The sequence below is a fragment of the Arabidopsis lyrata genome (genome assembly GCF_000004255.2).
Source record: "Arabidopsis lyrata subsp. lyrata unplaced genomic scaffold ARALYscaffold_1, whole genome shotgun sequence".
In the NCBI taxonomy this organism is placed as follows: domain Eukaryota; kingdom Viridiplantae; phylum Streptophyta; class Magnoliopsida; order Brassicales; family Brassicaceae; genus Arabidopsis; species Arabidopsis lyrata.
The window spans coordinates 8,789,257-8,810,939 of NW_003302555.1; the positions used below are offsets into that span (position 1 = coordinate 8,789,257).

Sequence of the window (21,683 nt, forward strand, 5' to 3'; positions counted from 1 at the left end):
GTGAAAAGGTCTCAAATGGGCCGAAATTATAAAGGCGCATTTGAATTTTTAATCAAAGTAACAACAAAGAGTGTACATTTGTGTTAAGATTATTACGAACGATCTGAAACATAAAACCTTTTTTCGTTGGTTAAGGTAATTTGATTATCAAATGTAAGATATCTCAACTCAGTATTCAAAATGAACAACGTCTGTAATATGAACTTTTGAGTCTCAAAAGATGTAACTCTCGGAAGTCAAAAAAGCTAAAGTGAAGTTTCTAAAAGACATGATCAGAGTTCAAATGTTAAGAGAATCTATGATGCAATAAAACTATAACGAGAGACACATGTGTTGTTGAGTTGCTTGGTGTCTCTAAGTCGTGAGCAGAAGATAGACAAGGCCTTTTAGATATTCCACTATTTCAGATCCTCCGAGCTTCGAAGTTCCAAAAACTCTGTCAACAAAAGTGATCGGTACCTGCAGATGAAGATGAGCACCAGGGAATCATGAATATGAATGAAGTAAAGAGATTACAAGGAATCAAAATCACAGTGAATTGATATAAAAATTGAGACCTCTTCAATATGGTATCCTTTTCTGGTTGCACGAACAATCATTTCCATCTGAAAGACATACCCTTTACTCACACATGAGCTAATCACGTCTTCAAGCACCGATTTCTTGTATAGCCTTCCAAACAAAGAGGTGCTGAGGTCAGAAATGAAACTATTGAATGATGTCAGTAAAAAAGATGCACGTAGGTTGTTTGAATTTTACCGGAATGATCCTGTTAAATCCGATACACCGGGCCATAAAAGTGTTTGAGCTAGCACATTTGCTCCTCTACTAGTGAGTTTCCGCATAAGATTCCACCCGTGTACACCACCACCTTTTACATATCGTGTACCGGTTACTATACTTGCATTTGTCTCTAGTTGTTTCCTTCATGATAAGAAAAAAAGAGAGTCAATTGAAGTTACTATAGCTTGTGAAATTAGTAAGAGATCAAGAGACTTTTCTTTTTCTTACTTGATGAAACTTGGTAAGTATTTTGGCTGCACAAAAGAAAAGTGACTGGGTTAGCTCAACAATTAGAGGGGTAAACAAGAAAACTCAATTGGTGGCTCTTACATGATGTGAAAGATCAGCATCCATGATTACGACGAAATCACCCGTAGCATGCTTCAAACCATGAATATATGCAGTTCCTGAGATTGGTCATGCCAAGAAGATTAATTCCACTTCTTGTTAAGCAAAACTAGAAGACAATGTAGATACAAATTACATACCCAGACCAAGCTTCTTGGCTCTAGCTCTTAAAAGCTGCATCATAAAAAAACAAAAAAAACATAAGTTCCCCTAAACAGAAGAACACGCAATAATTTACCAATTAAGGTCCTAAAACGTCAATTGTACTCACGATACGGTCTTCACCATACAATTGCTGCAGTTGCTTGACAATTTCCTGTGTGCCATCAGGACTCCCATCATCCACAACAATTATCTCAAAATCAACGTCCCTAAATCATACGAATAAGTGACGAAGCAAATTCTCAGTAACTTTTAACAGAGAAGAGTCTACTTAACAAGTGCAATTCTATTAAATTTCTAATAAGCAGCCACAGCCAGAATCGATCTGAGATTAGCACATCTAGCTTCTGATCATTCTCCGATCACAAAATCAAAGTTTTTAAAACACCCTGAAACTAATCCTATATAGTTTGAGGGATCACTACATTGGCCTTTACTAGCTCATGCACACAAACAACAATCACGAATTAGGATCTGCAAGCTAGAAACATGATCGGAAAATTTCCGAGATCCATAACTTGAAATTGGCGATCAGATTCGAATTTTAGCATTCAGTCAAAGAAAAAAAAAACAGAAAGTTCTTCGCGAACCGGATTATGGAATTAGAGAAGAAACGTGAAAAGATCAAAAGAAATAATATTCATTTACCGGAGATGCTTGAAAATCAGGTAGACTATGATAGCGATGTTGAGGCGCTCGTTGTATGTAGGAATGATTATGCTATACTTGTACTTCTTCTCTCCTTTGGGCTCCATCTGGTCCGCCATATCTTCCGGCGAGTTTTCGCAACGGTGGTTCCTTCGTCTGAAAATCAGCCGTCATCTGTACAAAAATAAGGATTAAAAATGTCAAAATATAGGGACTAAAAAGCAAGTTTCTCAAGTTGGGCTTAATATAATAAACGGGCCTAATATAAAGCCCAACAATAAATCAGGAAAGCTTTTTAAAGAGGTAAAATTGTCAATCGCATCTGACTCGCTCTCTTTCCTTCCGCCATTTTTTTCTTTCTAGGTTTCAGAGTTAAAGGAGAAGGTTTTTAATTAGGGTTTTTGTAGAGAGAGAGATGAGCCGAAGTTTGGGGATACCGGTGAAGCTTCTTCACGAGGCCTCAGGTCATATCGTGACGGTGGAGCTAAAGAGCGGTGAGCTTTACAGAGGAAGTATGATTGAGTGTGAGGATAACTGGAACTGTCAGCTCGAGGATATTACTTACACCGCCAAGGTATTCAACTGTTACTTCGAAGATCTCGATTCATTTTATAAGAGATTGTTTTTTGATCCATAGGTTTCGTTTTTAATTTCATTGTTTGATGTTAGTGCTGTTAAACCCTAGATTTGGTGAGCTGAGAAATTTTGGATTGCTTCTTATTTAGATTTCTAAGTGGGGATTAAGTATCCTTGAAATTTATGCTGTATAAAACCCTAGAATTGGTGATCTTGTGAGAGACATTAGATAAATTTGGACTCTTAGGGAATAGTACTCAGATTGGTTAAGCTTATTATTGATCTATAGGACTCATCAATTTGTCAACATACGTGTATTTCAAATACAACTTAGTGGCGTCGTTTGTTAATTGTCACTTAACTTTTCATTTGGGGTTTTCCAATGCTGTGTTACAGGATGGTAAGGTATCACAGCTTGAGCATGTCTTCATTCGAGGCAGCAAAGTCAGGTGCTGTAACTAACACTTCTTTTACTTGTGCTTGTTTCCTTGTTTATGTAATTCATAGGATCATTCTTGTAACCCTAACTGATTAGTAATTGACTTGCGGATATATCTTGACAGGTTTATGGTCATACCAGACATTCTCAAGCATGCTCCAATGTTCAAGCGCTTAGATGCTAGAATCAAGGTATATATGCTTTTTGAACCTGGATGCAGAATGAATTAGAGTCTCTATGTATATCTTCTATAAACATCATACCTTATTTGCTTAATCAATGTAGGGAAAGAGCTCATCACTAGGTGTTGGCAGAGGTAGAGCTGCAATGCGAGGGAAAGTAAGTTCACTCTCTCTCTCTCTCTCTCTCTCTCTCTCTCTCATGATTTAGTGCTCATAAAAGCAATTTTAGGAAGTTTTATGGAACTTATTAAGCATATTGAAATCCTTACCAGCCTTTAATGCTTTGTTTCTTCTTCTTTGCCATTACTAATGGTTGGAGTCTTGAATCTTTGTGATATTATCTTAAAGCCGGCTGCCGGGCCCGGGCGTGGAACTGGAGGAAGGGGAGCGGTACCACCTGTGAGGAGATGATTGATTTTACGCTCAACATGTAAGCTTTGATTCTGAGACAGTCCTTCTGCGATATCCAGGTGAAAGCCGCCTTTCTTGGTTCTGTTATCTATGCTTTAGGGTACGCTGTAAAACCAAACAAGAGAGAACAAGAGAGATATGTCCAGATGCACTAGTAGTTCTGTATTTTGGGGTACCAAGATGTTTAAATCATTGACAAGTTTTCGTTATGATCTTTTTTCTTTTTTGCGCATTCTTCATTTCTGACAGTAGATGAGTAAAACAAAGCACATTGTTTTCAAAAAGGTCTTAGACTAAGATCATAACGAATATCATAAAACAAAGTTTAATTGAAGGAACAAGATAATGAAATACTAGAAGTAGATGACCATTGACTAAATCTCCCCTTTACAATGTTTGTTCAACTCACTGAAGCTATTTTCCCAAATTACAATCCAAAAAAGTGCCATGTACCAAAATGACTTGTAGAATATTTGATACAGTCTAGAGGTTAGTTCCAGAGTACCAAAACGACTTATAGATTTGATTCAGTTTAGAGGTTCAGTTCCTGAGTGATATTAACCAAAATGGGTCATAGATTTTCCTGAGTTACAACAATTCTATACATGAAATTATTAGGATCGATTCACAATTTGAATATAGGAAAACATGATATCAAAAGACTGACTGCATCTTTTTATTCTCTCTCAAGTGAAGAAAGATCTAAAGACCTTAAAAAGAGAAGAACCGAACCAACAACAATTGTACATCTCCTATTTGGGCAACTTGCTCTATCTCTCTCTCTCTCTCACTCTTTTTCAAAAGAAAAACTCGAGTTAAGTCATATTAGATTCTTATTATAGTCTTTTTCCTCCATTAAAGCAGAAACCCAGCTGGTTCAGTTCTTGCAGCATGACAGAACTTAGATGTGTTGTACTTCCTGTGAACTCCTGTGAGCTTCCCTGTTCCTGCCTTGTGATGGAAAGCAACCATCTTTCTCGCACATTCCCTAGAATAAAACACAAAAAAACCATTGTCAGAATTCGAAAATCTCATCTGGGGTTTTCAAAGAAATTCGAAACCATCAATGTATGTTCTTACAGTAGCTGTTCTTCCTTGTAGCCTGTGTGAAACTCACAGGTTTTGCTCCATTCTTCAAATCCCTTAAGTGTACACTGAGCAGTGTAGATTGCCGAGGCCGCAAGCTCAGATGGAAGATACTCTAGCATCTCATACTCCACAAGGCAAAGCTCGATCATAAAGAACGATAAAACCTCAAGCTGAAACCACAATTGCATACCACACAGATTTTAGATATTAGGCCTGATGGTTCGAACATAAAGATTCAAGTTTTTATTTATTTAGGGAGATATGTACCTTTTTGTCAGATTGGGCAGCTTTGAGAAAGCGTTTCATGAAAACATATGGAGTTGGTAGAGAGAAATTGAATTGCAAGGTGTTGGCCATTAGCTTCTCCTGCAATAGAAACCAAAAACAGGTAAATTCAACATTGAAGCATCATCCTATGGTAATTAATGATCAAGAGAAAGTTATGTATTCACCATATCTAGCACTTCTCTTCTAGTGTAAGCTTTGTCAGAGATCAAGATGAGATCATCTACCACTGGAACTGAAACTTCTTCATACTTACATGCAAGCAACAAAGCAGTAACACCAACAAGCTGAAGCTTTTTCCTCAAGATTTGATGAACCGCAAGGAATCTGTCGATGACATTGATTGTGAGATAAAGAGTTTCTTCCATCAGCTCAAACTTGTAGTGCACCTACTCGAAATAAAATGATCCAGTCAATTTATCTTCAGGCACATTGAGACAACAACAGTGACATTAAATAGCTTTTGTCTGGATCTGTTTACCTCAATTAACCAGTCAATGAGGATTCCTCTCATCCTCTCATTAAGATCTTGTTGATTGCCCATGTAGTTAGGAGGCACACAACTAAGTTTCTACAGAATCATAAGAATGAATCAAACATAAGTACAAGATTTGAAACTAGAATCCTTTCGAAGAGAAAGAACAAAACAGCAAAAGTTCATGTAAAGCAAGACAAAGTAACCTCAAAATTCTTGTAGAAGGTATGCATATCATGGATATATTCAACCGCAGCCAAAGGATTCTTTTTATCACAGGCATCAATATCGATCACAGGCTCTTCTTCTTTGTCTGCATCTTCCATTTCAATCTCCTTCTCCTTTTGAAAGACACAAACAATATGAGTAACTCAATTAACACTTCTGCACACAAAAAAAACAAAGAAGGGGTTAGTGAATATGTATACCTTCTGGTCAATCTCCTCCAGCATTGCTTCAGTGTGTTGAACAAACATTGGCTCATTAAAGTCGCCTCCTTCTGTCTCACTATCATCCCCATCAATGATAATCCTCTCTGGTTCTTCGCTTGAAACCGAGTCTGGTTTCTTGGTTTCCTAAGAGTTAAAGATCAGAAATTTAAATCCAGTCTAATTTCTTAGTTTCCTATGTCATCATTGCTCTAAACGAAACACACACTGAACAGTGTCACAATAGGGTACCTCCTCACGGATTTGTGGCTTCTGATCTGCTAACTGAGCAGCAAACTTCCTGAACCAACAGAGAGTAGAAAAATCTCAGTAATCAGACAATGTGAGATACTCAAAGTAGACAAGAGTAAAGATCTATACTTTACCTAGTAACTGGTCGATGCACAGGTGGTTTATTACAAATGCCATCCCTTCTGCATAATCAGAGAAAGAAATTGGGTTCCTAAGAGTCAAATCAAAGGGAGAAAAAAAAAACTAATCTTGAATCTGAGGATTTAAAGTAAACTTACTCAGACAGTGATCTTTTGTTAACAGCGTAAGGGTAAGACGGCGCTTCAATGATGTTCTTGTTAATAGTGCTTAGTGCTCTTCTGGTCGGTCCTTTTGTTGCCGTCGTCTTGATCTTTCCTCCTCCGCCTGCACCAAGTAAATTCGAAATCAATTTAGGGGAAAAATTAAAGACGAAGTTTTGATTTTTGATAACAAAATCGTTTCGATTTTAGGGTACCTTGGAGATTCATTGATCCGATTAATCCAAGGCTATTTTCATCTGATCTAACCATTTTCTTCTTCTTCGTTATCTGCGGGGGTTATTTATTTCATTAAATCTCTCTTGAAAAATCAAATTTCAAAATTGAAACATCCCCCAACTTAAAAGCAGGGTTTTTTTAAAATTGAAATTGAAAAAAAAAAAACTAGTCTTGACAATCAAAACCCTACAGATCCGGTTTAGTAATCTCGAAAAGTCCCAATCAAGAACAAGACCTAAATCCCAAATACCCAGATAACGAAAACCCACAAATTTGTTCTTCAAAAATATCACCTTTTTACAGTCAATTCAAAGAACCACCGCAAAATTAAGTCAACCCTTGTCCCTTGATCACAGATTCTTCAGAAACCCAGTGAATCTCCTAAACCCTAATAGTCTTTTCCCCGTTGAATCCAAGTTGATCAAACAAAGGAGAGAAAGAGAGATCTTTTAGTAAAACCCAAAGATTCAACCACGCTCTCTTTCCCTCTAATGGCTTCGATATTGAAGATCCCTCACTCTCTCTCTCTCTCTATCTTTCTTCTCTCTCTATATAAGGGCAAAGAAAGAAAAAAAAAAGAGTAATAGAGATTTTGAAGACAAGAAGAGCGGATATATTGTCTGTAAATTTTTATTTTTCTTTAAAATTAACGGCTAGTTCATCTCAGCCGTTGGATTAAAGCCACGTGTTCCTAATCGAAAGTTGCCTTCTACTCAACGGATATCATTGTTTTTCCTCCATGTGTGTAACTTATTCAAATTCTTTGGGTTTTTTCTTTCTTTTTTTCTATTTTGGGGAAGACAACTAATTTTTTTTTTTGAAAATTATACTGTTAATATACATTTCTATAAAAACAAAAAAAAAATACTTCTATTTAAAAGATTGAAATACGTCTCCTTTGACCAAATGACGATGAGTCGTTTTATATTAATCTCAAGTTAAATGACTTTCTTTTTCAAGCAAGAAATCTCACACAAAGTTTAGATCTTCATGTGTATCATTCGAATATCATACTACATTTTTTATGGGAAAAAAGATATTACAGTTGTTTACATAATTATGGCATTGATATACTGCATCTTCGACAACTATAGTCTATACACTATTACCATCCATCACATCTAAATCAATCAAGCCATTTTTGTAGAAGTGTGAACATTGGGTTTCTATGTAGAACCACAACAATAACATTTTGTTTCCATTGATATAGAAACATTAAACCAATATGACATGTATATCTTTTACTCTTTTAGGTTGCTCTTCGTGTGTATGTATATGATCATAGTTTCTGAACTTCCTCGTTCTCTCGCAGTTTATTTTGTTTCTCGTCTTGTACCTTTTGGAGAAAAAGATTGAATCAATGGCTGGAAAGCCACTTTTGGAGAAAAAAAAACCTGGAATGCCACCCTTCTTTTTTTGTTTTATCAGATGAATTAAATTTAAAGAGATTTAAATCCATAATTATGAAAAGACGAAAAAACCAAAGCAAATATCCAACGTTATAACCGTTTCGATTAATCCGATCCAAGCCCAACAGAGTAACTGATTATTTCGATCGAAAGCCCATCCGACCAAGCCCATGAGAGAGATAACCAAAAAAACGAAACCTTTTCGTTTTTTCTCGAAAAAACCATAACTTCTCCAATTTCACTTCTTCTCCGATTTCATTCCGATAATCCTTCGAAATCTTCGATATTTTCTCCTATTTCTTCGATTTCTTCTCGCTTCTCTTCGTCTCAGTCGAGTTTCGCAGTGAATCGCACCGCCCTTTTCCAAAGCCATTGAAAATCTGAGAAATTTTGGAATGGCTCGTGTTAGAAACGCCGAAGGTGAATATGAATCTACGGCGGCGCGTCCGAGAGAGCCAGTGGATTCAAGTACCATGGTCGAGCCTACAGAAGAAACCGGAGAGCAGAGAGAACCAGGGGATGCTGAACCTGGAAGTGAAACCGTCGGGATGCAAATTGATCTGATAGAAGATGCAGCAATTGATGCTTCCGAGAGCCAACCTGCAAAAGAAACCGTCGAGTTGGAAAGAGTAACGACAGAAGGAGAGACCGAGGATTCCGATAGTCAACCTGCAAATGAGAGTCTGATAGAACCTACAATTGCTCAGGTATATACATTAGTTTGAGAATGGATTAATGGTATTCAAGGTACAACTAGTTCAACTAGTGAATTAGGTTGTCTTTGAATATGAGTATATATAATTTTGATGCTAGTTCTTGGTATAATTGAAGCGGAGAATATATAGGTTTGAATTTATGTGTCTTGATACAACTAGTTCAACTTATCCCGATTATATACTTGTTTGAATTGTGTGTTTTGAGACAAGTAGTTCAACAACTTAAACTCAACGATTATGTTTTGAATATGCAGGATACATATGAGGAAGAGGATGATGTTGCTGGTAATGCTAGTGAAGAGGATGAGCATGGTGATGTTGGTACTGGTAAAGATGATATAGAGGCTGAAGAGGATGTTGGTATAGAGGAGGAGGCTGCTGCTAAAGATGGTATAGAGGAGGAGGTTGCTGAAGCTAGTAAGGACGTTGCTGGTATAACAGCTGATGATGATTATGATAATGATGATGATGAAGATGATTCCCAGCCACTTCCGCCAGAGAAGATGTGCTTAGATAGTTCAGAATACACCAAAGGGTGTAAAATAGGAACTAGGTGTAAAGTGACTGAGACAGTGAACTTGATAGAGAAAGAGTTTAAAGACGAGGCAATATGGTTCAGAAGTCACTCTCAGTTCAAGCATGTATTCCACATGCCTAGGGAGCCAAACCACATGACTCAAGGCATGTGGATGCTTATGCTGCGCACAGTTGACACAGATCTTGAGAGGGAGTGTTGGTTTGTGGTTAATGGAGTACCTATTAGGTATTCCATCAAAGAGCATGCGTTGCTAACTGGGTTTAATTGCAAGGAATACCCGGAGAAGCATGAGGAAATGGGGAATTTGAGGTTTGTGAAGAGAATCTTCAAAAGGACTGAGAAGATAAAGGCATCTGATGTATTAGCTAAGTTGAAGGGAAAGAAGAGTTGGAAAGGAGCTGATAAGAAGAAGTTAGTAGTCTTGTATTTCTTATGCAAGATACTAAAAGCAAGCTCAAAAAGTGATGGAAACATAGAATCCTTTCTCTTAAGGATTGTTGATGATTTGGATGCATGTGAGACATATCCATGGGGCAGGTATTCATTCTCAGAATGTATGAAAGGGATCCGGAATATGATGAAGAATTTGAATGGGTCTGTCAAACCTAAAGCTCAACCTAGCTTTAGTGGATTCATTATACCTTTGGAGGTAATCCTTTGTTTTTGATGTCTGAGTATTTGAAGTTGTATATATTGTTTTATGATATTAACTGTGTGTGTTTTTTTGTAGATTCTGGCTTATGAGGCTATTCCACATCTTGGACTGAAATATAGAGTACCTGTACGTGCAGCAAATGACTGTCCAAGGATGTGCAAGCACAAGTTTAAAGAATCTGCCATGAAAGGTATCCCTTTGGAAGAAATATATCAAGAGCTTGGGACTAGCAAGGTTAGAGTTTCTGTCTTCATTTGATTATTTGGTTTGTGTCATGTATTTGACAAAGAGTCTAAGTTAAATGTATGTGTGTGTATGCACAGGATATTGACAGCATATTGGTACCAGACCAATATGAAAAATCTCTGTTGGCTGGAATCATTGAAGATAATGTTGATGATGGCCTAGGGCAGATTGATATCATTGTTGACAGTTGGAGAGAGCGTCTAGTAGAAAAGAAGAAAAAGATATGGTGGGAAGGAATGTACCAGCTGGACCAGGCGTCCCGAGAGATTGGTAATAAGTTTCTTGAGAATGAAGACCCTGAGCAACAAGCCCCTGAGCAAGAAGTCCCTGAGAAAGAGAGTTCTGATATTGCTAAAGTTGTTGCATCTCTTGCCTCACTAACAGAGGTGGTGAACAATGGCTTTCATGCCATTGAGGAGAAGTTTAGGGATATGGAGATTAGAGTGAAGACTCTTGAAGTGTCTGTGGCAGCTCAGGGATATCATAGTCCGGTGTTTCCGCCATATGGGTCGCCTCTGGAAACACAATATGGGACAAGAACTGATTTTGAGGGTGGGCAGATGAGTCAAACCATGGAATTGGTTTTGTATAATCCCATTTCTCCAACTGTTCCAGAACAAGGTGAGTGTAGAAGTTTCTTGGTTATTTATTGAACTCTTAAAGTGGACTAATAAACTGTTTTCTTTGTACATTGTATGAAGGTGATGAGGAGGAGGAAAAGAATGAGGAGGAGAAAAAGAATGAGGAAGAGATGAAAGGAAAAGAGAAGAAGAAGGGCAAGAAGACAAAGAGGATGTTGCAGCAAGAGGGTGGACCTGTAATAGCAACCGGACAAAAGCGAACAAGGGCAGCTTCCCAACATATTAAGACACCATTTGTGGAAGTGCAGCCGAAGAGAAGGAGAAAGAAGTAAGAACTATGGTTGATGTGTGCTGGTGGTATAGGAAAAAACTAAAAAATCTTTTGGACATGATTATTTGTGTTTTGAACAAGTAGGAACTATTGTTGATGTTATTTTGGTTGTACCTGGAGTTAGTACTTGTTATTTTGGTTAATTTTAGATTTCCTACTTTTGGGTACAACTGTGTTCAGTCGGTACAACTGGTGAAGGCAGTACAACTGGTCAAGTCGGTACAACTTCGTGGTACAACTATGTCAAAGCAAAGGCAACTTTTGAAATAAAATTGGTCAAATACATGTTAAACATTTAGAAATAAAACTAGGTCAAATACTTGTGGTACAACTTTTAGAAATAAAACTAGGTCAAATATTTGACATTTACAACTAGACGGTACAACTGGTCAAGACGGTACAACTTTGTGGTACAACTATGTCAAAGCAAAGGCATAAATACTTGTTAAACATTTAGAAATAAAACTAGGTTACTAGTTCAAACTTAAGAAACTAATAGGAAATAAAGGAGATTAGTCTACATAGGGTTATTACAAACATAAGAAGTCTACAAAGATTTCTTAGAGGAATACATAAATACATAAGTGGTTATTACTACCACTTAGATAGCAACTCCTTCAGCCTACCAATCTCAGTTTCTTTCTCCTCCAAACGCTTCTGAAGATCATCGACTTGAGCACGCATAATTCGAACAGACTCGCGAAGGGACTCCAACATAGGATTTTGGTAAGCGTGGTGGATTGATTCTTTCTGGGTTTCAAATTTGTTATGGACGACAGTAAACTCCTCATTAACCGCATCATCCCACCACTTTTGAAGGTGTTCTCCACCATCCTAAGCATAAGCATCATTCATCAATCATAAGAAAAACGAATTCATCATCAACAATACAAAAAAATTCATCATACCTCAAAATTTGGACATTTGTATTCCTTTCTTCCTTGATTATTGCCAGTGGTACACACAACAAGCTTAACGTAGGTTCCACAGAAACAATATCTCGGAATACCCCAATTACCGTCAGCTCTTGCCCAACTCATATCCTCACTCGGCTCCGATTCGGAGCTTTGAGTATAACTGATTGGCATTCTCACTGCAACTCCTCAAGAAGAATCAGAAATTTAAAAACCATAGATATAAATCCGAATCTAGGATATACAAATCAAAAACGGAGAACCCCAAATAAGAAAACCGTAGATCCAAATCCGAATCTACAAACCCAAACCCAATCAAAAACGGAGAACCCCAAATAAGAAAACCCTAGATCCAAATCCGAATCGACAAACCCAAACCCTAGATCTAGGAATTAGAAAGCACCAACCTTGAGAGATAGGAGTCGTTCGCCGAAATCTCTCCTCTCGCCGTCGGGATCTCCGCTCTCGCTCGCCGGAATTTTACTTCTCTACTTTTTTGGGTTTCGCAAATGAGAGAGAGAGAAACTAGGTAAGAGAGGGAGACAGAGCTTATAATAAAACCCTAGATCTATCGATCTATCTTCCTTTTCCTTTTAAAAGAATATCTAAAAACAAAAAATACTTTTTAAAATAAACAAAAAATACTTTTTAAAATAAACAGTTGTACTTTGGCGGCTGTACTTGTTTAATAGTATTAAATATGAGGGACCCATGACTGAATATACTCATAGTTGTCCAGTTGTACTAGGAGCAACATAGTTGGACTTTTAACACTTTTTCTTGTTTTCAGTTGGACTAGTATTTAAATAACTAATTATAAGTTGGACAAATGATTATTCTTAATTATTTGGCATATCCAAGGGTTACATAATATTATATTTACCAAATCATTTGTCCAACTTCTTTCACTATGATTTAGGTTATCTTATAGCAAGTATCCCTTATACTATAAGGGGTTGTTTGTGTGAGAACATCATTTTCCATAGATTTTTTTAAAAGTTGTATTCAAATGTTTAAATTTTCTTTAAAAGTTAATTCTATTATGATTATATTATAGAATTATTATTTTATTTCTTTTTTTTTTAAAATATGTTGTTTTATAATACTATCGTAGCTGTACAAGTTGAACCAGTTGAATAGTTAAAGCTAAACTTATGGACGCATACTTGTAATAGTTGAACTCAGTATATAAACGAATAGAAATACAACTTAAAACAAACAGACATGTTCTTAGCTTAACTCAGTTGAACCAGCTGAATTGTTAATGCACAAACGAGACACAGACATGTTCTTAGTTGAACCCAGTTGAACCAGCTGAATTGTTAATGCACATGCGAGAAATACAAGTAAAACACAGAAACTCAAGTTAACCATTCTCATCATTGGGAGGGGGCTGCAACCAACTCTCCAAGTTAATGCCAGGCTGTGCCTTGTTTTGGGTCCTCTTTCGTCGCTTTTCCCCGGTGGATGGAAACCGGGTTTCTTGATTTCTACCTTTCTTTGGTTTGTAATCCGGCGGTTTTGCGATCTTCTCCTCGTAGTCAGCTGGGAAAGTCCATTGAGACTCATGCGGCACAACGTAAATCGTTTTGTAATATGCCAATGCCCACGTCTCGATCAAGTAATATTTCGAACAAAGACCATATATGCTTACTTCCGTGGTTCTCCATTCATTCCGACAATGCTTAATGGCTGCGGCTATACCATGGATGCAAGGGTACTTGTCTATATCAAAACACCTACAAGTACAAGATTTCATATCCAAGTCCACCAAATATGTTAAACCATCAACTCCAATTACGCTATATTCGCGTCGGTAGCTGTTAAGCTCAGTGACCGTCAACTTCGCAGCTATAGGACATCGGATATGTAATATATTCTCCACAACAGGCACCACCTGCGTCGTGTTCGATGCATTGGCAGAATCTTTTCGATGTTTGTTGAACCATTCGGAAAACTTCTCCAATATCGCATCAATCATCGGTAATAGATGGTACTTCCTTACTTCCTTAAACACAGCATTCATTGACTCTGCGGAGTTGCTAGTATCTATGTTGTACTTGTCTCCCTCAGCATGACTCCTAGCCCATTGTTCAACCCCAATAGAATTATCTAGATATTCAGCAGCTCTAGGATACCTTCTCCTAAAATCACCATACTGAATGTTGAACTCGGTCTTAGTATATACATGAGCGCATTCCTTGAATTTATCAACACCTACGTCCTTGTCCCCAGTCAACTTTGGCCTAAGGTTTTGGGACAAATGCCATATACAATGACCATGTGATGCGTTTGGAAACACGTCCATCACTCCCTTGATGATGCTTTGATGTCTATCGCTTATGAAAACCAAACCATCTTCATCCGGTACTACCTTTCTCAACATTCTAAAAAACCAATTCCAACTAGCATGATTCTCACTATCAATTACACCAAACGCAATGGGGTAATGGTGACGATTAGGATCCTGAGCTGTTGCAATAACTAACATCCCACCATATACAGTTTTCAGAAAAGTTGCATCAATCACTAACACTTTCCTCATTGCCTTAAACCCTTCAATGCTTGCTCCTAAAGCGATAAATAAGTACTTGAACCTCTCTTCTGCATCCAATTCCACTTCCGTTACTGTCCCAGGATTCACCTCTCTCAACATGTGGAGATAAGCATACAACATCGTGTAGCAAACTTCAGGGTTCCCACGCATATCACTAACATGTTGTTTTTTCCCTCTCAAGGCGGTGGAGTATGAACAATCCAAACCAAGTCTTCCTTTAACAAGAGTCATGATGGTTTTAGGATCCGGTGTTTTCAATTGACCACGGAAGTCCTCATGCAAAACACTTGCTACTAATCGTGGTGTGCCTTTTTGTTTAAAATATCTAGTACTCTCCTCACACCTAGAGCATGTATGCATGTTTTTGTGAACTCTTACACTCCAAAAATCTGATTTCTTTATTCTAGCAACTCTTAAATACCATTCACAACCCATGGAAGCTTGACTGCATTCAATCATAAGTCGCACCGGGTCCGACTTCACACATCTCACACCAAACAACTCGGCCTTTGCAGCTCTATTAACCAAATCCCATACAGCCTCCTTAGAAGGAAATTCTTGATCTTTTTCCAAAACCATACCATCTTCCCATTCTTTAACTGTTTCCTCACTTGGTTGTACAGGCCGTGAAAGCTCAACATATTCATGCCTAACATCATTCTCACAATCTTCATTTACACCATTCTCTATCATGAGCTATTCAATAATCGGTTCATTACCTATAGCAGGCTCTTTCTCTTGTTCTGATCCTTCCCCCCATCTAAAAGTACTCAAGTTTCCTTGATTATTTACATCATCAGTCCTTACATCATCAGTCCTTACATCATTGGCAGCCACTTCCCCATAATTCAAACCGCATGAACTTCTTCTCTCTACTCTTGGTACTAGCTCTACCATCTGATTACTTTCAAGATTGCATAACTCCACATGCAAAATTGGTCTAAATCCCTCTTTATCCAATGATGTTAAGAATATACAAACATCCTCATCATCTAAAATATAAGACTCTCTCCTTCCTTTACATATCATGTAACTCAATTTCATCTTCCTTCTCGCTCCGTCTATAGCAATCTTCTTACAGATCTTATCTACCAACACTGGATATGTTATTCTCTCCAAAGATGTTGTCTTAAACATTATAGCATATAGTGAATTGTTGCAATTCCACTCATGCTCTTCTGAATAGTACCCTCCATAGTCAAAATATATGTTTGTCTGGATCTTCTTCTTCATCGCACTGCAGATAGAACAAAATAAATCACTAATTTCGATACAGCACTTGTAACAGGCAGTGTTCTAAAAAGCGGTCTAGGCGGTCGCCTAGGCCCCGACTAGGCGCTAGGCTCTCATGCGACGCCTAGATAACCGTCTTGACCGCCTAAAGTTACATAGATCTTGTTTAATGTATTTTTTTCAATTTTAATTAGAGTTTTATTTATATATATAGTTATACATATTTATATATTGTTTAATATAAATATAAATAAATGTTTTATCTAGTTTTGTTTATAATTTCATAATTTTTAGTTTTATATAGACATTTTATATAACTTTTATATATAATATCATATTTATAATATTTTATGTTATAAACGTCTAAACCGCCTAAAAAATCGCCTAGGCCCCGATTAGACGTTCTAGGCGCTAGGCACTGGGTCACCGCCCGCTTAGCGCCTAGCGCTTTCTTGAACACTGGTAACAGGTATACCAATTGTACCAGTCGAACTACACTATCATATATGTACCAGTTGTATTATTCAATTTCAGTTGTACCATTACCTTCTGCAACAAACGATACAAAGGAGGAGCTACATTCTAATTTCCCTCAGATTCAACACGATTGAACTCATAAATCCTACTATCTAGAGATTTCTACATTACACCTACCATTGCCAAACTCTACCATTGCAAATCAAAATACTCTTCTAAGAACTTACTTGCTTCAATCGAGATCCAAGAATGGAGGGGAAGAAAGAAGACGCTGCGACGGAGGAGGCGACAGCCGGCGAAATGGATGACTTAACCAAAACAGAGGAGGAGCGTTTCGGGAGTAGACGAGCTGCAAATCTGTCGACCTCTCGATCTTTCGATCCAACAATGGCGGAGATAAGTAAAGCTGTTGCGCCGGAAATGTCAGTCACTCTCTCGAGCTCTCAGCTCCGGGGAGAATCTTCAACAATGTCGGGGGAAGGGAAGACACAGATTCGAGATTGGATCGAGAATTCATTTCTCGATTTCAATTATTTTTTATTTTTTCTTTCTTTTTCAATTCATTAAGGGTAAAGGAGTATTATCCTATTGAGAGGTGGCATTGAGACTCTAAAATGGCAGTCGTGATTAACATTTCCGGTTCAGTGGCAAACTAGCCTGTGTCTCGATATATTGTCTGTAAATTTTTATTTTTCTTTAAAATTAACGGCTAGTTCATCTCAGCCGTTGGATTAAAGCCACGTGTTCCTAATCGAAAGTTGCCTTCTACTCAACGGATATCATTGTTTTTCCTCCATGTGTGTAACTTATTCAAATTCTTTGGGTTTTTTCTTTCTTTTTTTCTATTTTGGGGAAGACAACTAATTTTTTTTTTTGAAAATTATACTGTTAATATACATTTCTATAAAAACAAAAAAAAAATACTTCTATTTAAAAGATTGAAATACGTCTCCTTTGACCAAATGACGATGAGTCGTTTTATATTAATCTCAAGTTAAATGACTTTCTTTTTCAAGCAAGAAATCTCACACAAAGTTTAGATCTTCATGTGTATCATTCGAATATCATACTACATTTTTTATGGGAAAAAAGATATTACAGTTGTTTACATAATTATGGCATTGATATACTGCATCTTCGACAACTATAGTCTATACACTATTACCATCCATCACATCTAAATCAATCAAGCCATTTTTGTAGAAGTGTGAACATTGGGTTTCTATGTAGAACCACAACAATAACATTTTGTTTCCATTGATATAGAAACATTAAACCAATATGACATGTATATCTTTTACTCTTTTAGGTTGCTCTTCGTGTGTATGTATATGATCATAGTTTCTGAACTTCCTCGTTCTCTCGCAGTTTATTTTGTTTCTCGTCTTGTACCTACGATTTCTTTCACAGATTAAGAGTCCTAAAGTTCCAATGAAGGTTGAATGTTTGTCCCATATAACCAACTTGATCACAAATGTTAACAGTTTGTTCACAATGCCAAGAACGGTAAGCAAGAGATGGCAAAAACACTGCTAAACTGTAGCAATCAGGCTTATCACTTATGTCATGCCTTAGTTTGTGTAACTCTCCCATTATGAGCAACTCAAAGTGGGAATCACCGGTCGTGCTATTCACTGCAACGAATAAGCCTCAATGTTTAACCCGATTTTCGTAACCACGTGCTTGATGTAGTCATGTAGACAAGATCAATAGACATACTCACAAGATACGCTATAGCCCAGTTATATGCTGTGACTGTAAACTGGTAATCAGCTTCCTCCTAAAATGATATCAAGAGAGATCCATGTTTTAAGAGATGGCCAAGGCTTGTTTAAGCCGTACGCGATCTAGAATCATCATCCAATGGATGGAAAACAGAACAAAAGGGAGGTCAGGTCATTCTAGCGATGCAATTACGAATATCAGAATCAGATTCAAAATCGATTCGAAACCAAATCTGTTGAGAGAAAACGACGAAGAAAGCAAAATTCCAATCATTTTATCCGAAGCAAAAATCGATTTCAAACCAAAATTTACTGAATCATGACGACGAATAAATCAAAATAGATTTCCAACCATCTCTACTGATAGAAGCGATTCACGACGAATTAGAATGAAAATTTCCAATCATGCATCGACAAACAGTACAAAGCAAACTTGATTTTGAGAAAAACAAACCTGAGACTCAGAGGAATCGTAATCGGAGAGACGAAGAAGCTGGTGAGAGAGCGAAATGGGGCTTAAATCGGCAGACATTGGATCTGATCGGAGGAATGGGAGAAATAAGAACTGTGTCATCATCTTTTAGAATTAACTTTCAAATTTTCAATTGCAGATAACCTTTTCCATTTTCGGCTTTCTGTTTTTTTTTTTTTTTCTTTTCTTTTTCTAATGCAGAAGCCTGTTAACAGGTCGGCCCAATACATACCATCAAACTAAAGCCCATTAGGCTTGCGGCACAAAAATGTACTGGACTTTTGTAACAAACAACTAGATTTTAACCCGCGGTACACCGTGGGATGATTTAATTTTAAAGTTAGTATAAAAATATTTTGTAAATTGTATCTCCTTATAACATATTTATTTATATTATAGTTTACAATTGTTATTAAGTAACGGTATACCACGAGTCCACGAGATAATTATTAATAAACTGAGGATTTAACCCGTATTAAAGCGGTTTATAAATATTGATTCAAATTCGTCCGCCATATAAATCATTTCCGAAATATAACTCGTTCCGTAATTTCTTAACCCGTCATGTGATTTGTATTAAAAAAAATAAGGATTAAATCCGTATTGAAGCGGCGGATTAATGATATTTTAATCTTTTTATTATTGCTGATACAAAAACCCGTCCCGCCAAACCCATCCCGCCAAAAAACTCATTTATTTTATTAATGTTCTTATTTATGATATGATTCTGAATCATTGTCTAAATATTTTAATCGATGTAGAACGTTGAACACACATTTTCGTCAATTGGATATTATATGTCCGTTTTTAAAATTTCGAATCACAGTATATGCAGAAAAAAAATGATTTTTTTTTTCTACTTTATGTATTATATGATTATTCAAAACAGTTAAAAACAAATGAAACAAAGATGATAGGAGAATCATAATTATAAATCTTAATCAAATCTTCTAAAAATCTAAATTATTAAATATGGAATATTCGGTGTATGAGTTGGGTTAAATATAACCTGACCCAACAAATTTTTTGTGAAGAAATTTTTAAAATGGGTCGGATATCTGATATACCCGAAAGTTTTTTACCCACCCGTCACAAAAAGTGCTGCGATTATACTAGTATAGATGTTTAGTAGATTTGCATTAAATGATTAGAATTTAATTGATATATTTTAAATCTACATATACATTTTTACAGGGGATTTTTGCAAAAAGTCTTTTGGATCCGGGTTTTACCCGGGTTTAACTCTATTCGGATCTAGAATAAGAAATTTAAGGAAGTTTGTAATAAAAACGACATTAATTCTTAATTAACACCTAAATTAGAAATATATATAATATATCTAAACTAACCATATTTGTTATTTACCTTAACTACTTCTAACCATAATTATTTAACTATTTATTTCTATATAGAAAGAATATGTGATTAAAATAAATATTTTGTAAAAGATTGATTTGGGGAAAAATTGTTATTACGAAAATAATTTGTTTTGTTATAAAAATTAATATTTGTTATTTGTAATTAAATTACATAAATAGTAATAATAATTTGTCTACACCATCAAATGAAAATAGTTAGTTATTTATTTTTTTATTTAATATTACGTCATTTTTAAAAAATAAATTCAACAATATAATGTCAATGAGTTTAATTCTAAAGATTTGAAAATATTAAAAAGATACTAACCAAACATTATCTATCCTAATTTGTTTCTAACAATTTCGACACAAATCTTTCGAAAATTTAATGTGATCACAGTTTGTTACTAAAATCTCGATTATATGCCTAAAATCTCGAGAAGATCTTCCTTTAAATCCGCAAATTATAATTTTTGAATTAAATAAACTAACAATACGAATATTCCTAATATATTCGAGTACTAATAATCCTTATTATAGTATATTCTTTATCTAAATACTAAATCTTTTATTTTTAATTCTAATCAAAATTTATGAAATCGGAAATCAATCATGATTTCTTAAACATCCTTAAATTTCGAAATAATCAACAATTCGAATATGCTGAAAAATCATAACGAAATATCTTTATTTACTTAAATGTTTTAGTAATCGTTATAGCAAAAAAATCAATTCCAGCGCTATTGGTTCTTTAAACTTTTTGATTTACATAAATATTTTGTATTCCATAATTAACTCATTAAATTCTTTGATTTAAATAACTACAATGTGAAAATTAGTATATGTAATAAATATAACATATAATATTTACGAGATTTTCATATACTTGATCCCCAACCCAAATTGGCGAATATATTATTTCTCATAAAATATCTTTAAAAGATTTTTTTTTGTTTCGTTTAGATATTATTCAACAAACTTTCTAAAACAAATGGAAATATCTTTAATTAGCTTTCCTCATTCATAAATCCCACCATGCATATAGACGTTATTCAGTTGATAATACAAAATCAAATATATTAGGAATCAAATATTTAATTTTCAAATATTTGCAAAATTGTTTTAATTTTTAGATCAAACCTAAACTTCTCGAGTACTTTTCATTCATCTATATAAAAAAGATCTTTTCAACCATTGATCCACAATACTAAACGTTTTCGTAATAGAGATTTATATAGCTTCTTTTAAACAATGTTCTTAGTACATTTTATATTTCACGTTTGTTTTCTTTTAAAAAATTAATTGTCACCTACTTTTCTTATGTTGCAGCTTTCGATTTTAAGATCTTTGGAAATTATGGACATCATCAACTCCGTTTCCAAAGAAACTATCAAATAAGGTATGCATTAAAAGGTTAGTTAGTCCTTCTTCTTATCTTCAGATACAAATTTTTTTTAATGTCCAGTATTTTTTTACATTTTCATAATTTCATGTTTCCTCATAATGTTTGTAAATGATTTTCTTTTATAGGCTAACATAACAAGTCCATTCTATTAAAATCATTTTCTTTAACGTAAAAAGGAAATGAATTTGTTAATAAAATAAAGTTCTTATTCTTAATTTTCATTATTCTAATGTTATGTATTTTAATTGTTTTTATGATATATACTTTTACTAAAACCTGTGGATCCGAGTTTTGGTTGGTAAGTGTAATTTTTCTAATCTTTTAAAACCTTTTACAACAATTACATGTTTTATATGGTTAACAATCACATCATATATATTTTATTTTCTTATCCAATGTATTTCATGTTTAATGTTTTCTAATATTTTTTATTGAAACTTTTAAATAGTTTCAAATTATTATAAACATTTA

General features: G+C 35.5%; 5 protein-coding genes and 1 long non-coding RNA gene across 7 annotated transcripts; 2 read left to right on the forward strand and 4 right to left on the reverse strand.

Moving 5' to 3' along the window:
• Positions 1-126: 126 nt before the first annotated feature.
• On the reverse strand, positions 127-2,133 carry LOC9329181 (probable dolichol-phosphate mannosyltransferase). Its single transcript, XM_002893074.2, has 8 exons — positions 1,942-2,133; positions 1,403-1,502; positions 1,272-1,305; positions 1,114-1,190; positions 1,012-1,037; positions 760-924; positions 558-672; positions 127-459 (listed from the first exon to the last, which is right to left on the reverse strand). The coding sequence occupies exons 1-8, from the start codon at positions 2,058-2,060 to the stop codon at positions 355-357; spliced, it is 741 nt and encodes a 246-aa protein (XP_002893120.1). The 5' UTR covers positions 2,061-2,133; the 3' UTR covers positions 127-354.
• Positions 2,134-2,249: 116 nt separating this feature from the next.
• Positions 2,250-3,781, forward strand: LOC9329182 (small nuclear ribonucleoprotein SmD3b). The gene is made up of 5 exons (XM_021012965.1): positions 2,250-2,515; positions 2,914-2,966; positions 3,081-3,147; positions 3,242-3,295; positions 3,487-3,781. The coding sequence occupies exons 1-5, from the start codon at positions 2,357-2,359 to the stop codon at positions 3,547-3,549; spliced, it is 396 nt and encodes a 131-aa protein (XP_020868624.1). The 5' UTR covers positions 2,250-2,356; the 3' UTR covers positions 3,550-3,781.
• A 289-nt stretch (positions 3,782-4,070) lies between these two features.
• LOC9326455 (cyclin-B2-3) lies at positions 4,071-7,164 on the reverse strand. The gene is made up of 12 exons (XM_021012964.1): positions 6,890-7,164; positions 6,575-6,647; positions 6,357-6,483; positions 6,213-6,260; positions 6,079-6,127; positions 5,827-5,973; positions 5,605-5,739; positions 5,405-5,494; positions 5,091-5,312; positions 4,906-5,004; positions 4,630-4,808; positions 4,071-4,537 (listed from the first exon to the last, which is right to left on the reverse strand). The coding sequence occupies exons 2-12, from the start codon at positions 6,627-6,629 to the stop codon at positions 4,405-4,407; spliced, it is 1,284 nt and encodes a 427-aa protein (XP_020868623.1). The 5' UTR covers positions 6,630-6,647; positions 6,890-7,164; the 3' UTR covers positions 4,071-4,404.
• A 2,739-nt stretch (positions 7,165-9,903) lies between these two features.
• Positions 9,904-11,239, forward strand: LOC110225390 (uncharacterized protein At3g43530-like). The gene is made up of 3 exons (XM_021015032.1): positions 9,904-10,148; positions 10,238-10,781; positions 10,862-11,239. The coding sequence occupies exons 1-3, from the start codon at positions 10,068-10,070 to the stop codon at positions 11,071-11,073; spliced, it is 837 nt and encodes a 278-aa protein (XP_020870691.1). The 5' UTR covers positions 9,904-10,067; the 3' UTR covers positions 11,074-11,239.
• Positions 11,240-11,617: 378 nt separating this feature from the next.
• LOC9326456 lies at positions 11,618-12,181 on the reverse strand. The gene is made up of 2 exons (XM_002893076.2): positions 11,981-12,181; positions 11,618-11,906 (listed from the first exon to the last, which is right to left on the reverse strand). Exons 1-2 carry the CDS (start codon positions 12,158-12,160, stop codon positions 11,667-11,669), a joined length of 420 nt encoding a protein of 139 aa, XP_002893122.2. The 5' UTR covers positions 12,161-12,181; the 3' UTR covers positions 11,618-11,666.
• A 5,504-nt stretch (positions 12,182-17,685) lies between these two features.
• On the reverse strand, positions 17,686-18,627 carry LOC9329184. Of its 2 annotated transcripts, none has more exons than XR_002329743.1 (3): positions 18,432-18,627; positions 17,973-18,100; positions 17,686-17,887 (listed from the first exon to the last, which is right to left on the reverse strand). It is a non-coding gene; the product is annotated as an uncharacterized LOC9329184 (long non-coding RNA). The 2 variants fall into 2 exon arrangements; XR_002329744.1 differs by having other exon boundaries at positions 17,977-18,100; positions 18,432-18,626.
• Between the last annotated feature and the right edge of the window lie 3,056 nt (positions 18,628-21,683).

What these genes read in the sequence shown, in the direction of transcription:
- LOC110225390 (XM_021015032.1), top strand. Translation starts at nt 10,068, where the DNA reads ATGTGCAAGCACAAGTTTAAAGAATCTGCCATGAAAGGTATCCCTTTG. An exon ending in AAGAGCTTGGGACTAGCAAG is followed by an intron (nt 10,149 to 10,237) that starts GTTAGAGTTTCT and finishes GTGTATGCACAG; the next exon opens with GATATTGACAGCATATTGGT. An exon ending in TCCAACTGTTCCAGAACAAG is followed by an intron (nt 10,782 to 10,861) that starts GTGAGTGTAGAA and finishes CATTGTATGAAG; the next exon opens with GTGATGAGGAGGAGGAAAAG.
- LOC9329182 (XM_021012965.1), top strand. Translation starts at nt 2,357, where the DNA reads ATGAGCCGAAGTTTGGGGATACCGGTGAAGCTTCTTCACGAGGCCTCA. An exon ending in GCTTAGATGCTAGAATCAAG is followed by an intron (nt 3,148 to 3,241) that starts GTATATATGCTT and finishes TAATCAATGTAG; the next exon opens with GGAAAGAGCTCATCACTAGG. An exon ending in GAGCTGCAATGCGAGGGAAA is followed by an intron (nt 3,296 to 3,486) that starts GTAAGTTCACTC and finishes ATTATCTTAAAG; the next exon opens with CCGGCTGCCGGGCCCGGGCG.
- LOC9326455 (XM_021012964.1), bottom strand. Translation starts at nt 6,629, where the DNA reads ATGGTTAGATCAGATGAAAATAGCCTTGGATTAATCGGATCAATGAAT. An exon ending in AACAAAAGATCACTGTCTGA is followed by an intron (nt 6,261 to 6,356) that starts GTAAGTTTACTT and finishes CTGATTATGCAG; the next exon opens with AAGGGATGGCATTTGTAATA. An exon ending in TACAAGGAAGAACAGCTACT is followed by an intron (nt 4,538 to 4,629) that starts GTAAGAACATAC and finishes GTTTTATTCTAG; the next exon opens with GGAATGTGCGAGAAAGATGG.
- LOC9326456 (XM_002893076.2), bottom strand. Translation starts at nt 12,160, where the DNA reads ATGCCAATCAGTTATACTCAAAGCTCCGAATCGGAGCCGAGTGAGGAT. An exon ending in ACAAATGTCCAAATTTTGAG is followed by an intron (nt 11,907 to 11,980) that starts GTATGATGAATT and finishes GCTTATGCTTAG; the next exon opens with GATGGTGGAGAACACCTTCA.
- LOC9329181 (XM_002893074.2), bottom strand. Translation starts at nt 2,060, where the DNA reads ATGGCGGACCAGATGGAGCCCAAAGGAGAGAAGAAGTACAAGTATAGC. An exon ending in CTGATTTTCAAGCATCTCCG is followed by an intron (nt 1,503 to 1,941) that starts GTAAATGAATAT and finishes CGTATGATTTAG; the next exon opens with GGACGTTGATTTTGAGATAA. An exon ending in AGCCAAGAAGCTTGGTCTGG is followed by an intron (nt 1,191 to 1,271) that starts GTATGTAATTTG and finishes GACCAATCTCAG; the next exon opens with GAACTGCATATATTCATGGT.